The sequence below is a fragment of the Crassostrea angulata genome, chromosome 8 (genome assembly GCF_025612915.1).
Source record: "Crassostrea angulata isolate pt1a10 chromosome 8, ASM2561291v2, whole genome shotgun sequence".
NCBI classification, from domain to species: Eukaryota; Metazoa; Mollusca; class Bivalvia; order Ostreida; family Ostreidae; genus Magallana; species Magallana angulata.
The window spans coordinates 7,857,358-7,874,591 of NC_069118.1; the positions used below are offsets into that span (position 1 = coordinate 7,857,358).

At 33.0% G+C, this 17,234-nt stretch overlaps 1 protein-coding gene across 3 annotated transcripts in view; it reads left to right on the forward strand.

Annotated features, from left to right (window-relative positions):
- Positions 1 to 17,234, forward strand: part of LOC128159711 (uncharacterized) — a 140,952-nt gene that overhangs the window by 48,875 nt on the left and 74,843 nt on the right. For all 3 annotated transcript variants that reach the window (XM_052822892.1, XM_052822894.1, XM_052822895.1), the window contains 2 exons: positions 12,152 to 12,232; positions 13,329 to 13,418. In XM_052822892.1, the coding sequence (XP_052678852.1) occupies positions 12,152 to 12,232; positions 13,329 to 13,418 (171 nt within the window). The remainder of the gene's footprint in view (positions 1 to 12,151; positions 12,233 to 13,328; positions 13,419 to 17,234) is intronic.

Consider the following 17,234-nt stretch of genomic DNA (forward strand, 5'->3'; position numbering starts at 1 on the left):
AATTCAGATGTACTCGATAGTTTAATTGATGAAAAAAATTCGGCAAATACGACAAAAGAGAAAAACTCAAGCATTAGTGTTTTAAAAAAATTTCCTCTGCCTTGTGAATTAAATAATATGTTGATAACCCGAGTTTGATTTGTTTAAAAATGTTATATAACATATATCACATGTCTTCTCGGGCGACAATACCAGAATATTTGTCCCTCGGTGACAGGAAAGCCCTGGAGTGTTATGTCGCCCTCTGCCTTCGGCATCGGGCGACATAACACTCCAGGGCTTTCCTGTCACCTCGGGTCAAATATTCTGGTATGTCGCCCTCGAAGCCATGTAATATATGTATAATATCCGCCTCGACGTCTGGATAAATTTTAATATGAGACGAAATATCGCGGTACTCTTATGTGCCGTTTGTTTTTAAAATAAATTTTGTATATCATTTTTCCCATTGAAATATGGCTTAATTGATCTGGAAAACGTAAGCAATGCATTTTATTACACACATACTTAGCATAACCATGATTAAAAGCGATCGCAACATTTAATATATAAACTCGGACCAGTCAACTTTAAAAATTCAAATAAATTTTTCTGTATTTTGTCTATTCGGTTCAAATTTATAATTGGTATCAAATCATTTTTAAAAGCTATCAATACACTGCATTTTGATGAACTGCGCAAACACATGCGCAATGAAAACTTAAGTTGGCCAACTGAAATTATATTAAGTTAAATCCCTCTTAAAGATATGAATGCACGTAGAATCGGTGCTAATTTTCGGTTTCCGTTGTGCTAAGCGGTAGAGAGTAATTGAATCCTCCTGGATTTGACACTATTGTATCAGAAGTTAATCCCCAGCGTTAGCAGTTTCCTCATATTTCACAGCTGATTGGATTAAGATAATGTAGATAAAGTGCTTTCTCTAGGGATACAACACAGAATATTTTTTTTACATTTGCGTAGAAATAACAATTTAACAGGACGTCCACTTTAATAACGCTATACTTAAGACCATGTCTACGAGAAAACCATGCAAATATGGAAAAAAAGCTGTGGTAGCAAGTCTCAAGAATGAACATAATTTTTTTATAGATTTAAAGGATACCCATCTAGAGTCAGATATATGATGTTTGTTTTTGCACTGGATATTTCTATTTATAGTAACGGCCAGTATTGCATTCTGGTTAATAAGCCTCTAAAATCCAGAAAAGTTAAGAGAAAAATTGTCAAATTCAGTAATTAATTACAAAATGTATTAACAATGTTTGAAAAAAATAAGACTATATTCTTAAAGAGGAAGTTCAAACCTTTAATCGTTGCATATTTGTTTTCATATTTCTATTTACACTATGAAGTCCCAAGGGTGTAAATGTTGGCAGGATGCCAAGAAATGATAATTATACATTTTTGGCAATTTTTCAGAAGAATTTCTCAGAAAGTGGCGCATTATTTTTTTGAAATTTTGTGTTAATAAGAAACTGTCTCATGCATTGTTACAAATACATAAAATCCATCTTTGGACTCTCAAGGACTAAAAAGTAATAAATGAACAAAAACATCCCATTTTCAAATAAAATAAAAATTTGTTGTTTACTTAAATTTTATTTTACAAGCGATTTTAATCCACTCAAGTCAATATTTGTAATTTGTAACATGAAAAAAACATCTTAGTTTGCTTTTAATTAAAAAAAATTAGTTGTTATCATTGTTTCTCGAAGAATTCTTATTCATTACATTTGCATTTCATTACTTCTGTAAGAATTGTCTCCCCTGTTGCGCTCTTCTGTAGAGATGGTAAACTAGTCAGAATGTTGACAAAGCTATACAAGTTCAAGTTCAAGCAAAGTATTGAGAAATGCTGTGAGTGTTGTTAATATATATTATGATATTGAATGATTTTAATTGCTCAAAAATTGCCCCATCTTGTAGTTATATTCAGTATATCATAAATTGAAGTTTGATGGAGACTTGTATCTAGTCTATAAACTGCTATTTTCTGTCACGATATATTCAAGCAGCACATTTGGACGATTTTTAATCAAAATATACAAACCTGTGATAGAAGTGCAATTAAAATAGATAAATTTTCCAAGATAATCCCATAAACAGATTATCATATTTTACTCGAAAAAATCTACAAAAACGAGAACGGATTTCTAACAAAGATTTAATTTATAATGGGGCACGTTGAAAATGACAGATGTCTAACGAACCCGGTTTGACCTGAGCGTATCCTGGTCACGGTACGATTATTCTATCTATGTTGAAATAATTCGGAATTCACTAGGAATGCCTCGTGCAATTTTTCATCATCATCGGAGTCTGTTGCAATAGACATCACATTTTTGTACATGTATATTTCACTGGCCATCTATAAACCACCCTTCAGATGTTAAGGTTAGACTCTTATAAGCATTAATTTTGACTATTTCTAAGTTATAATATTCATGGAATCTTAAAATGACGGACAGGGGGCCAGGATTTTTTTTTTGTTCTTGAGAATGTAAAACAGTAAGTACATCTGAAATTAATAAAGAGCTCTACTCCCTACCTCTCTATTAGCAGTTTATCTCCTCTTGGAAAAAATTAAAGTTTGTACCTTTTCTTAAAACTAAAATATAGTTGTAATGAAAAAAAGGAGGTGTTAGGTTACCCTGTCCCCCGGGGATCTCAACCTGCGAAAATCGCATATAAATATAAGCATTAACTGTAAAAAAAGTTATCCCAAATATTAATATAAACATCCTAACATGGTTTTTTTGGATTTTTATTTGGGATGTTTTTTAATCATAACCCATCATAAGAAGACCTGGTCCCGGAATTATGAAGCAGTCTAATAAAAAAGTCAAAATCTTTACACCCTCTTATTGTCTTGTGATTGAAAAAATTGAAAAAATGAAATGCTAATAAAATGTGTCTCCATAATATATTACGCTGATATTCACAAATTTTAATCGTAATTTATGATGTATTATATTTTTATTAACAATTTTTCAGGCTTGATATTAGTTCCCTCCACATCTCAAACAATAAAAGTTCAATCCTTTATACTGTCGGACAAAAATAATTACCAAATCTACCTTATTCTATGATCATTTAATGTGATGGACATTCATTGGCAATGGGTTCCACACCACTTCCACATTTTAAAAAAAATCGTCTGTTAAATTCAACAAATATATGTTAAATCATTTTTTTTCCATGGAGGTGATCTTTTTTGTTTTTGTTTTTTTCGCTTGATTTTGGTTTGTTTCGTTTGGTTTTGTTTGTTATGGGTTTTTTGGGTTTTTTTATTGGTTTTTTTTTTTTAGGGGGGGGGGGGGGTTTGAAATTTGGTCCTACTTCCTGAATTAAAAGATCACTAGTTCAAGTATAACAAAAATGAAAAGATCAATACATGTATCACTATGTTTATCGAATTAGCAGAGAGAGAGAGAGAGAGAGAGAGAGAGAGAGAGAGAGAGAGAGAGAGAGAGAGAGAGAGAGAGAGAGAGAGATTGTCAATTTGTAGTAAACAATATGTAAAATCACACACCAAAAAAGCCCGGGTTTAAGTACTTCAGTACTTTGAATTTTGTAGTTTTGCCCCTGTAATTATTCACTCATGTATCTAATGAGTATTCTGCCTGTCTTAATGTGTAGCACTGGCAAATAATTGGGTCTGAGGGGGTATGTAAGCTTGCTTACTTTTTCTTTCATTAATAGTGAGATATATAAGATTTTAAAAAATAGTCAAGTTAACTTTAGCTTACATGTATATTCAAATTCATATTTTCCCTTGATTTTTCGTGTTTTAATGGCATTGATTTAAAAAAAAAACCCTGAAATGTGTTGAAGCAACCCTTCAGGTCAGTAAAAAATTGTTTGGCTCGCGAATATGTCGGGTTTTTTTCCCATAATATACATGTGACAATGTAAAGCTAACGCTAAACTACAGATTCTGGAGAGGTTTAAAAGTAGAAAAATATCAAACTTCAAGACAATATATTTGCAATATTATTGAGAGTCCAAAGACAGATTTTTGATATATTGTAAAGATAAATGTCCTTTTATAACTAGAAGCAGATTTATTAAATTTCAAGTGCCACTTTCTGACTTTTAAGCATTTAAAAAATGTGTATTTTTACAATTTTACAAAAAGTTGGAAACATGCCAGATTCATGACCTATCTGCACTAAACAGAAAGAATATTTGGGAATTCTCACAAAATGATTTACACAAGTGTATCTTGTTAGTGTTAACTCTAAATGACTTTTTGAATTTATATTTAAATTAAACTCTTAACAATAATTTGGTGAGTTATGCAAATTTTATTCTTAAAAGGGTCAAAATGCTATTCTAAGTAACACTGCTGCAGAACCAAGTTCAGACTGACCACAGCTAAAAACATTTTGTGGCAAATTAATTCATATAGATGCACACTGTTACACACAAAATATGAAGTTGGTCAGAGAACCTTGCTCCCACCACCTTTTGCATGGTTTTCTCGTAGACATGCTCTTAACTAAAAAGTGGAACCAAATTATGGTAATGTTACTTGCGGAATATCACACACTTGTCACAAACACATAACAACCGGTCGACATATCTTAGAAATAAGACCACAACCTTAACCACAATCCTTATTTTGTCTTTTTACATCCATACCACCAAAATTTTGCTTTATGTTAAAATTAAAATGAGACAATTACTAAAGTGAATGATAAAAAACAAAATTTCACGGTAACTTTTATTAAAATCATTAAAATTACCTAAATTCTAAACTATCTAAACCAACTCTTATGAAATTTACGTCTAATGACTTTTGCTCGTGCCGTTTTGCAAAGCAACCCATAGTCATACAAATATTTGTATTGTAATTTGCATCAGTTATAAAATGTTATATTGGGGTAAATTAAAATTTTTACCAGTTTTTAAAAATTAAATAAAAACTACTTATTATCGGCAATGTTCGATAGCATGTCTGAGGTTAAAACTAATATTGTTTCAAATAGTTGACAATGATGACATAATATGGGGTAATATGGGGTAGATGTTCCACTTTCGGAAAACCATGTCGCAAGGATATTTACTTATGTATCATGACACGTTTTAATTTATTATACTTTCATGTAAAATACTGAAATCTGATTGGTTAAGACGCAGTTGTTAATCCGTTCTATTACCCTCAGCGTTAGCAACACACTTGACAATGGGTAACAAAACGAATTGTTACATGCGCGTAAATTATACACGTACGGTTTGCCGTATAATTCACTTCATTTCTATATAAAAGCAGTAAAATTTTCCTTAAAAATAAGACATTCGGTACAGTAAAATAAATAGTGCTTGTTTGGGATGGTAACTGTTGAAATTGACACCCCTCAAAAACCATTGTAAACCTTCGCTTCGCGTTGGTTGACAATGGATTTCTCGGGGTGCCAATTTTAACGGTTACCCTCCCAAACAATTGCAAGCACTGTTTATATAGTGTTAACCAATTTCTCGGGATTTTTTTTAAATCCGAAGAATTGAATTTTAATTAGACACAAGGTAATCGCTTTGACAATATTTTCATTAGAGATTTAAAATAGCAAACAAAACTCTTTAAAGACACACAAGACGTTCCTCATTTTGAGATAATTTTCAAGAAATGATTATATTTTATTTAATTTCATTTAAACCAGTGAGTCCAAAATTTCAAGGTATATTACTAGCCTATTTGTGTCAAAATAGTTTAGATACCCCTTATAGTATCATGCACAATGCAATTGAAAGCTCATACACAAAGCCATATATTCCATTGAAACGTTTTATCAAAATAGAAAACTATAATATAACATGTAGTATTAGCTTAACTCTTACTGGCTCTTTAGCATAGTTAAAAGGCTACACAGGGAAAAGTGGCTCGCATAATTTTCATGTGATTTCCTTTTCACATGAAAATCATGCGCTAATCATGCGAAAATCAGATGAAAAGTTTCTCATGCAAATATCATGCGAATAATTTTTCGTATGTTTTTCATGCGATTAGATATATGTGTCATATTCATATAAAATTCATTCAAAATTCACATGAAAATTGCATGTTTTTCATATGAAAATTTAATTATGACAAATCAATCTATAACACTTTAAAAACATTCTTTCATTCATATGTTGACATACTAGTGTCTTTTTTGTTAACAAATTTGACATCAAGACAACTAAACAATTTCTACATGTGTTGGAATTAATACATGTATAAATAAAAATTAGAATAGAGTTTACATTTTATTAAAATATAAATGTTTTCAAAACTTTTAAAGTTTTTGTTCATGTAAACATGTAAGACTTTGCCTTTACAATAGTCATTCACACCCACTGAGAGTTATATCTCTCTTCTTAGAAGGTCGGTAGACATTAAGATTTTATTACATGTGTAATACTGTGCTGATTGCATTGGTCATTATTTAGGATACATACTTTAAGTCTTATGTTTTTGAGATACAAGTTATGAGTTTGCGTGTACCAAACCTGTTGAATGCAGTAAGTGAATTACATGTATATAGGAAAAAGCTATATATTCAAACATAATTATTTCTATGCTAGACAATGAAAATTCACTGAAAATTCTTAACACTGTGATACAAGTTTTCCATGATTCCAAGTGATATTGCACATATCACAGTATATTTCAAAAGAATCCAGGCCTTTGTGGTCTCAAGTTTCAGTGTGTACCAATGTTATTGGACTGATGTTGGTGCAATCACTCTGGTGTCTGTATCATGTGCCTTTATCTTCCTTCTTCTGTAGCATGTCTCTTTATCCCTCTCCATATTTAAATATCTTTGCCAACCTTGTGTATATGCAAGACAAAATATAATTCATAATAAAACATGCAAACAAAGGTACATGTATTGAGTACATGTATAACAGCGTAAAGCACAAGATTTATACAATTAGATAAAATTAAAAATACAATCATAATGTATCTCTGTATTGAAATAACTTATTAATAGTATGTTTTATCGACCAAAAGCAAATGAGATCAAGAGGTATGTCCAACCTCTTTTATCAAATATATATTAATCCATGTTTGATTTTATATACATGTAATTACAACTTTAGAAATATTCAAAACGCAAGGCATATTTCACCGAATAAATACTTACATGGTATCATCATATGGACAGTTTGTTGTGCATGATTTTCAAAGTGATATACATGTATGTTATTGTTATAGCCATCATATATAAACAACATATACTGGAGCAGCATTCACCTATTCTTCTGTCTGTGTAACATTGCTTTGGATCTTAAAACAACCCTGTAGGAAAAAAATGTGATGAACATTTTCAAACTGCATGTATACTCCTATAAATGGATTCACCGTGACAATATGCACAAAAATTATACATGTAGACCAGATCTAGGAGGGGTCAAGGGGATCCAGACCCCCTAAAAACTCTTTAAATTTAAATTATAAAATTCATAAAAATACGGCTTACTCCCAACCTTGTTACTCAATCAATCACATCCCCCCCCCCCCGATTTTTTTTTTCTGGATCCGCGCTTGAAATCAGATTGCATGCTTGCAACCGCATGTTTAAAATAAATATTTGCAGATTTATTTCGTAATCATTACGGTTACACTTTGTTAATTCATTCTTGTATAAGAAATACACAATAGGAAGAAATACAGTAGTTGGCCATGAATGAGTTCGCAAAATGGCGGCGTCGTCGATGTAAACAAACTTCGTCTGCAAAAATCAAACTCCGATATTTGATCTTAAAATTATAAATCATTTACCTTCTTGTTTAGTATTTAGTTATCTGCCCTTTTGTGCGTATTACACTTCTAATTCTGCGTGGAATGCTGTCATACAAGCTGCGAATGTAGTGAAGAGGCAATGCAGTCCACGTTTCCAGCGTTATGCGTTTCAAGTCTTCGGCGTTTTTAATTTCAGATGTTCGTCGCTGTATGCGAGTTTTCAAGGTTTTCCAGCCATTTTCAATTATGTTCAGATCTGGACTTTGGGCTGGCCATGGTAATGTGCTTATATTGTTGGTGATTTTCCAAGCATTGGCCCTAGCAGACACATGACAAGGGGCGTTGTCTTCCTGGAAGATCCAGGGTCGGTTCGGGAAATGTTGTGCGACCACAGGCCATAAATAATCATCAAGGATAGAAATATATTTATCAGTGTTCATGTTGCCGTCAACTGGTGAAAGGGTTCCTACGCCATGGTATGATATGCACCCCCAAAACATAACAGATGCCTTGCAGGTGCGCTCCCTGTCTCCAAATTCACCCAAGCACTCGGGTCGTAGACGCTCGTCAGGCTTCCTCCAGACGTATATTTTATTGTTGTTACCCAACATAATTTTCGTCTCATCACTAAAGATGACTCGAGACCAATTTTCACGGACAGTCCATGTTAATTTCTGTCTACAAAAGCGTTTCCGTCGCTCTCGATTTACGTGCGAGATAGTAATTCGCTTTGAAACCACACGCCTCCTATATCCATCGTCACATAGTCTTCTTCTTATAGTTCTTTCAGATATATTACAACCCGTTATGTTATTAAACCTACTTGTAAGATCTTTTAATGTTTGTCGTCTGTTGCCTTTCACACGTCTAAATAAAACTCGCTCATCTCGAGGTGTTGTTTTTTTCTTACCCCCACTTCGCCGCTTGTTTTCTGTAGTTCCTCTCTCGTTCACCCTTTTCAAAAATTTCTGAATTGTTCTGCTGTTTATATTAGTGAATTCCTGAATTTTATAGCTTGAAAAACCGTTATTTGATAAAGATAAAATGATTTCTTTTTGTTCTTCTGTCAATTCTTTCCCGTGGCGAGCCATTGTTTCTATGCAGACGATAAATTGTTTACCAAAGGGGAATAATCCAGAAAATAAAACAAAACAATCCAAAAATTATAAAACTATTAATTCGGATAAAATTGAACTCGATACGTTCATGATTTACGGTAAAGTTTTACTCTCAACTTTCCAAGCGGACAATATTTGTTTACGCCGCCGCCATTTTGCGAACTCATTCATGGCCAACTACTGTATATCCGAAGCTCTTCGGAGAAAATTGACAGACCATCTGTCAACCCGAATTTCCCCGTGTATTGTAAAGTTACATGTGAAGACCTGCATCTAAGTTTAATAATAACAGTAGATTTTTTCAGTATCTAAACACGTATCTGGCAACGTAAGTTAACATATAACATGTAAACATAGAATATGCATACACTTGAAACATCGTAGTTCTAGGGTACCTGCATGTTGACGATCCGCTCCTCTCCTATCCGAAGCCAGGATCACGAACTTTTCAATCGCTGAGTAAATAATCGTACGATAGATCGGACACATCTTGATGATGTTGATGTAAAGTTTCTGCTGGCTTGCATCACTGATCAGCCAGTGCCGATGTACATAACTTTGCAGCTAGAGAAAATTCAGTCTGCCTGCATATAAGTTATCGCGGGAGATAACTCGAACGGGATTTCGGAAACGAATAAAAATGTTTGCAAGGGCTTACAAAAAAGATGCACATCAACCTGTAGCGCTTTAAATTATTAATGATAATTATTCTAATCATATCTAAATTACGAAATCTGATCTGATTTATTGCTTTTTGGTATATTGCTCTATGTAAAATCAAACACCATCCCGACGGTTCTCGGTACCAAAAATATACGCAATATGTGACGTCAGCAGGAACGAGACTGGAGTACAGTAATTGACAGAGGTAGGAAACATGAATTTTTTATGTATATATCGGAAGATCTCTGCTTCCCGTTTTGATGAAAAAAAAATATCATTCGAAATTTTTGCAAACTATTATAAAGAATTCGTCACAATTATTTATAACTGCATAATAAAGATGAAATTAAATGTTGTGTGATGATGACCAGAGCAAACTTTGCTTATATCTTTTCTGTAGCGTAATTTTAGCGTAATGTTATGGGCTTATGCAATAAAATATCTGATATCTTTTTCATTGAAGCATGACAAAAACATTCCTACACGGATATGGAGTTGTTACTATTTGGATGGTGTGAACAGGATATGACATGCATGCCTGTTGGCTGTATAAAAGGTGAGGATAAATCAAAGTACTAAATATACTGAGATTTTTCGAGCCAATCCAAAGCTTGAAAATTGTTTATTACATATGCTTGTTTTCTTCCAAAAGTCCAAAGAAGAGAAGAAAAGATCCTCCCATATTTTTCTAGAGTGTCTTTCCGCCATTAATAGCAGGTTCGTAATTGAGTAAGCATAACAACTTAGTTTAGTCAAGAATTTGTGAAGGAGATGTGAATTATTAAATAATATCAAGATTACAATAGCTGTATTACTTATATTACTTAATTATATTTAGATATTTATAAGATCAGACAGGAATGAAATCATTTAGTAATGCAACAAAAATATTTGCAGAGAACCTCAAGTTTGAACATGCAGATTTGCAAAGACTCTTTGGAAAAGTTTTTAACAGCGTAAAAACCAACACCATTTAGGAAAAATTCACGGATATAGGCTAGTGGTTAGTAATACTTCTATTATTTAAGAATTGTATGATAATTTGAACCAATGTTTAACATTGAAGCTCATTTAAGAGATTCAGACAACCGGTTTGAGCGAAAAGTTCATGTGTTGATCACTATTGTCTGTCTTAATTCTGCCCCAGGACAGTCTCCACCCTCTGTAAACTTTTGACATTTTCTCCTTCTCTAAAACAATTGAGCCAATTTTAACCAAACTTGACACAAAACATTATTAGGTGAAAGGGAATTCCAGTTTGTTAATTGAACAATGAAAGTCACACCTTTTTTTAGTGAAATTAGAATGATAAAAAATGTGTTGTTATTTTAAAAAAAAATCTTAAAAGCCTTTGGTCGGAAGAGCTAAAACTTGTATGGAAGCATTTTGAGGTATTGCAGATTCAAATTCAAATTAGGGTTGGGCCACAAAAGAAATTGTTTTTGACATTTATAAATATTTTCCTAAAAAATTGAAACAACAAAAGGGGCTTGATGATTATGTGAGGAAAAATTTGAAAATCCTCTTAAACAGTACAGTACTCTTCAAAGTTGTCCAAATTTTTTGTATTTGGCAGCATAAAGTAGATTTGATAAGTTATGGCTATTGATGCTCAGGTGAGTGATTTGGCTTATGTATTAAATAAACTCACAAACTGAAAGCATAAAATTACAATAAGGACATGGACCAGAGTGATAAAGTGAGAATGGAAGTATTCGGATATGACAAAAAGTTTATTGTATTTGATCAAATCTTCTTTAACGAGCATTTATCATGTTAACAACTGCATGTCATGTATCAATGAATTTTGTTTTTATCTGCCAATATTAATAATTCACATTCAAAATATATACCAGTATTCCATTCAGTAATAGGAAAATTTCATGAACACTGCATTATGTATATTTTCTTGTAGATTGATGAAGCAACAAGCCTTTTCGAGAAGTGGAAGAAGAAATTTGAATTTTGTTCTCATCTAAATAAAGAAGATTATCCTAAGAAGATTATTGTCATTGTTTTCTGTTAACGTTAATTCTGTATGAAGCAAACTGATTAAGACTTCAGTTTTCTTTTCAAAATATAACAGATTATATTCTCAAATTTATAATATTCTCAATTTTAGATAAAAAGACATCAAGATTTCAAGACTATTGAATTAAGCTGCATAGTATTTTGTATGAAAATTGCATGATATTTGCATGATATTCGCATGAAACAACAATGAAACATAAGATATACATTTTCGCATGAATATCGTGCGAAATTTTTATCATATGATATTCGCATGAAAATTATGTCAAAATCGCATGAAGTTTTCGCATGAAATTCATGCATGTTACTTTTCGTCTCTTTCTCATGCGAAGAATTCGCATGAACTTCATGCGAATTTCATATGAAATTCATGCGAGCCACTTTTGCCTGTGTACGCTATCGAATAATAATGTGTTACTTTCTTCGGACGTGGTTTTATGACATATGAAAATTTCCTTTGAATAAAATCTTTTTAAAATTTCAAAATGATGGACGACAGTTCTAATTTGTTTTGGACAATTTGTCGAAAAAAAGATGTAAAAGTCTAATTTTTAGAAGAAAACAAAATGCCATATCCAATTATTGTATATAATTTTTTTTCATACAGAGGTGACCGTTCTTGAAGACAATACTCCATTATCTTCAGAAGATGTTTTGTTTGAATCTGTTATCACTTTGGCCTATAATGGTAATGTATATTTACTAATGTAAGACCTGGAATGGAAGACAGGACAATGCCTTTTAATCACTTAAAACAGCTGTCGAACTGCGCAGCTACAGACAAATTGTGAAGATTTAAAAATCTGAAAAAAATATGACGGGGTTCATTGGTGTCTTCTCTACAACCTTTTGTTGAGAAAAAGTTTGAATCTTCCATATGTCGTAACTTTGTCTCAAAAAAGGGTACACAATTTTTATCAGTCGGCATGGGATCTATTTTTAGAATAAGAAAAATCCAGTCTATACCTTGAACTCTTGTGTCTATGGAGACACATTAACGTTTTTTTTTTATTAGAAAGATTAATTTCAATTCAAAACAATCTATGTTGAATCTAATGCAATTTACATCCTTGTACCTGTTCAATGTTTGTTTTTTGGGGGGTTTCCTCAGTTCTATAAGTATAATTTAGAGTAAATTCCCTTTAGAAGTGGGGAAACAGTTTAATATATAAATATATATATAAATGCATATTGCATGGATTTTGATTTCTGAATATAGTAATTTTTCGGCAGAATATTGCATCAGGGTAGCCCTGTTTTATCGATAACTCCACCTACAATTTTCAAGATAGAAAGTTGTTGTTTTGAAGGATAATTGTACATATATAAGAAATGTGCATATTGGTAGGATTTGGATTTCTTGTAACTCATGAAAAAAATTGAGCTGTCGAAATTAATCATATTTTGGCAAAATATTGCATAAAGGGTACCCCTTTTGTATACTAAAGTTTCACGAAAGGAACTTATGGTTTTACAGATTAGTTAGACATGTTTTGAAGGTGTGTGCATTACTTAGATTTTGAGTTTTTGTAAATTGATGTTAAGTCATTTTCTAACGGAAAATTGCGCATAGAATACTCCAATTTTCTGGATACGTTAGGTAGTGTTCATCAATTCAGGGTTGAAATGAATTATGGATACAGTTCACATTAACGAAACCCATTTTTTTTATTAATTTTTAAAATTTTAATTAATTTAAAAATTGATCACAACAAAACACAGTCAGAAACATCTAAATATATATATCATTAAATTACATAATTTAGATATTTTTTTTCTCATAGATGGGATTGAAATTGTCAATGAATCCGAAAAAACATCAAGAAAAGAAGTGGGAAAATGCCAAATTCCCATGAAACGAGTTTTAAAAAAAGGTATGTGTGAAACTACTTTTTTTTTAAAAACTTGAGAGGAAAAACTTTCAAGCTGCTATAAAAGCAATTAAGTGCATTGTTAAAACTCCTTGAGCAAAAAGTAATATTGTAATTATTAGCCGCAAATCGCAGATACATATGTTTGCTGTAAAATCGGAAACTTTACAGTGTAGCAAACTAACCACCTCACATTATCAAAATGCTCTGTAAGTCTCTTACTTCAGTTAAATCGCGAGAATATACACTCCCGGGCATTCAAAGGTATGGGTTGTCAATAGCGTAATGGGCAACGTATGTTGACGGTAACAGAAAGTTAACAAGGGAGAGTGAGGCAGCAGAAAAGAGTGACCGAGTGTTGAATTCTATGTTTGATAAAGAATATCGAGTAATCAATTCATCGGTGCAGGCCTCCAAAAGAGATACATCTTACAAAGTTCAAGTGAGTGCGTTACACATGTACACACCCCGATTATGCCATTAAACCATACTGTAATTAAAAAAAATATGGAATCATTTTGCAGCTGTTTTCATTGCTGATCAAAAACATGTTTTGTATTCAAGCATAAAGATAATAGCATTTTATATTGCACGTAATTATCCTAAATTACACTTAAGTTTTCCTTTAGTCTTACAAAAGACAATGAATAAAAAATATTTCAAAATTTTTAGGTATAAGAAAGCAAGCAAAACAGACATCAAATGTAGCTGGATAAAGTTGAGTTTTTGCCATTTCCCATAGTTCTGGTGGAATACGCGATATCATAGGTAGTGGTAGGCCAGTTATGCCTTGGGGGTTCCCCCTGGGGACCCGAGGCAGCAGTGCTCGGAGACGAAAACGAATGGGGGCAAATGCTTGATGGTTAACTAACTTAGGACTGGTTGTTAAACCTACTGTTGCTGACCCGAGTTTGAGACTGAGGGTAGGATAGTACAAGCGGGCATTGGAATACTGGGTGGTTACCGTGGCACTTGATGCATGGATGGTGATAAAAGAAAACTGGGCGAATACAAGTACCCTTGTAATTGTAATCAAAACATATGTTGGTAGACTGCTGGGAAACAGTGGAAGCAATTTGCGATGAGGTAGATTGAGACATGTAAATAAGCCATAGTTCGCTCTCTACCTTTCCCCATGCAATTGAGGGATCCATGCTACGCCGTAGCCGGAATTTCTCATTGTAGCTTTTAAAACCCAGACCCCCTAACATCATGCAAATATTCTAATAAACTTTGAACGAAATCAATATGGGCTGATAAATAGATACTGCTATATATAATGAACGAACGCATCTGTCCACTTTTCAATACTGTCAATTTTTACCAATGGTTTACTCGTTTCTCTTGTCATCAGTTCCCCCTTTTCATTGTCATAGATAGATTTTTCTGTAGGCATTACATTTGTATTACTCAACAGCAAAGCAAGGTCTACATAAGCTTAACAAATAATTTTGGCCTTAATATTTTGCGAAACAATTGCTATTTGGTACATACTGCTTGCCAACATTTCGGGCGTACATTTCCATGTGCTTGCACTAGTTGCTGGGTTTTCAATCCATGCGCTTGTTGCTGCCTGCTGTTGCTCCTCGACAGCAGTCGGAGGTACTTGTGTGACCTGTATGGCACTGATGGTAGGCTGTTCTGAATCTAATGGACTCTACGCTCTTCTCTTTTTCGTCCCTGAGTCAAGCTTTGACGGACCTCCGCCGGCGCCGGAGCACGTGGCTCCTTTATCCTTGTTTGCTTTGGGTTTTCCTCGTGGCATATTGAATGCATGAAAGCAATTAAAATAAAATGATTCAAGTATTTTCTATCGCATGATTTAATCTATTTAATTTCAAGAATTAAACAAAAGGGCAGTTTAATGAAGATAAATTGTCTACAACTTAATCCGTTAAAATCGGAAATAAATTAACGTTAAACATAAACATCAAAGCTAAAAATCGTTGTCAAAATACTTGATATGATTTATTAAGACAATATAAAACTAGATGCTGTCATTAGACAGTAATACCCGCACCAAGTGTTTGCCCCTAAACAACGCTGTTTTGTACCAGTTTAATTAAAAAAGAAGGCCACATGCAAGCTCCGGTAATACATTTAAAAATTATAATTTTCATAACTGAAGGATGAGATCCCTTCCCATATGATAATACACATGAGCAGCACTTTATGTGCAATTTGGGGTAGAACTATTTGCAGTGAATTTTCAGTAATTTTCAATAATCTTAACATTTCATGTCATAGAAAGTATAATGGTCTATATAATTATTACAAACAAAATTAAAAATTAAATTTTGCCCACTCCCCATGGCGGTTGCCGGTCTTAGAATTGCTTCTGTGTGCCTACATTTACATCATCGTGTGCACAGATTTAGAGAAGGGGTGGGTGTGAGGGGTCCAGACCCCCCCCCCCCCCGCATGAAAATTCATTTATATCTATTGTAAAATTACCAAAAATACACTTTTGACCCCAATGCTCTTCAAACATGTAAACGCTCTAACCCATTGCGCTTCAATGTTAGGGGTAAATATTTAATCAATATTTAATATATTTTAATATTGTTTATCTCAATAGAAAGTATACATGTACATCACAATATGCAGGTGTCCTGCACCACCTTAAAGCTGTTATTTACCTAATAAAATAGTGCAAGTGGATTTGAAGAATAGGTCATAAAAATGCATGCATGTTACAAATGAATGATCTTTGTCTAAAGTTACGTACACAACACAGGTCTGCATGTCTCATTAACGGGTACTAGTTTTACCCAGCTCTTCGATTAGATGGGTTCACGTGTATACATACATGGGTGTTGCTAAAACGCGGAACGGAAAACGGAACGGAAGGGAAAATGGAAAATCTTATCTAATGTTATTTACCTCATAGATTTGTTAATCATGCTAAAACGATATACTTTATGTACCTTTTTAATTTTTTTTGAAAGATTAGCAATATTAGATTATTTATTCAAGAATATTTATTTCCTCAAAATTAACAGTACATGCATTGACCACTATATTCTGTCCCAAAATATCATCGATTCACTTTTTGCTGTATATTTATATATACCTCAGGGTTCAAGCGATTCTCTTCTAGAAGCATTAAACATTCTCATTATTCTTTCTTTAAAACGTCCTCTCTAGCTTATCAGCTGGTATAAATGCACGGCTAAAAAAAAGAAGTCTACGGGGTTTTGCATTTCAACAGACCCGGATGATAGTGTTGAAAAATTGTGCAAGGTCTTCTGAGTGACTTCCAAATGGATTATATTATTAATTATAAATTCTCCAAATGTGCTGCATGAATATTTTGGGATCGACAGACTATAGTCCCAATATATAATCGGAAAACCAAACCAGGCAACGTCTAGAGCTTTCTATTCGGATCATATGTATATAGCTGCTGGAATAAACAACTGCTCTAAGTAATGCAAACGTAAACAAAATTGCATTGCTAAAAATACTAGTTTCACAAATTACTAGTTTCACAAATTACCGGGTATTTTAATGTTTACTGTATTTAAATTTTTAATGTTGTCAATCCTACGGTTTTTAGCCGGGCTCTGCTGAAAGCAGAGTCCTGGCTATAGGCAGGCAAATCGCAAATGTTACTATAAATAGCACAAATAAACAAAAAACCAAACAGCGTCAAGGTAAAGCTTCCGCTATACCATATAGTTACACAAAGAGCCACGTTTTGTCAAAAGTGTTGGCATTTTGTTTCTTTTTTTTAAATTTCTAATGAATTGTCTATCTTTTTTAGTTTTCTTATTAATAACGTGTTTTTAAAACATTACTATGCATTTTGGACACATA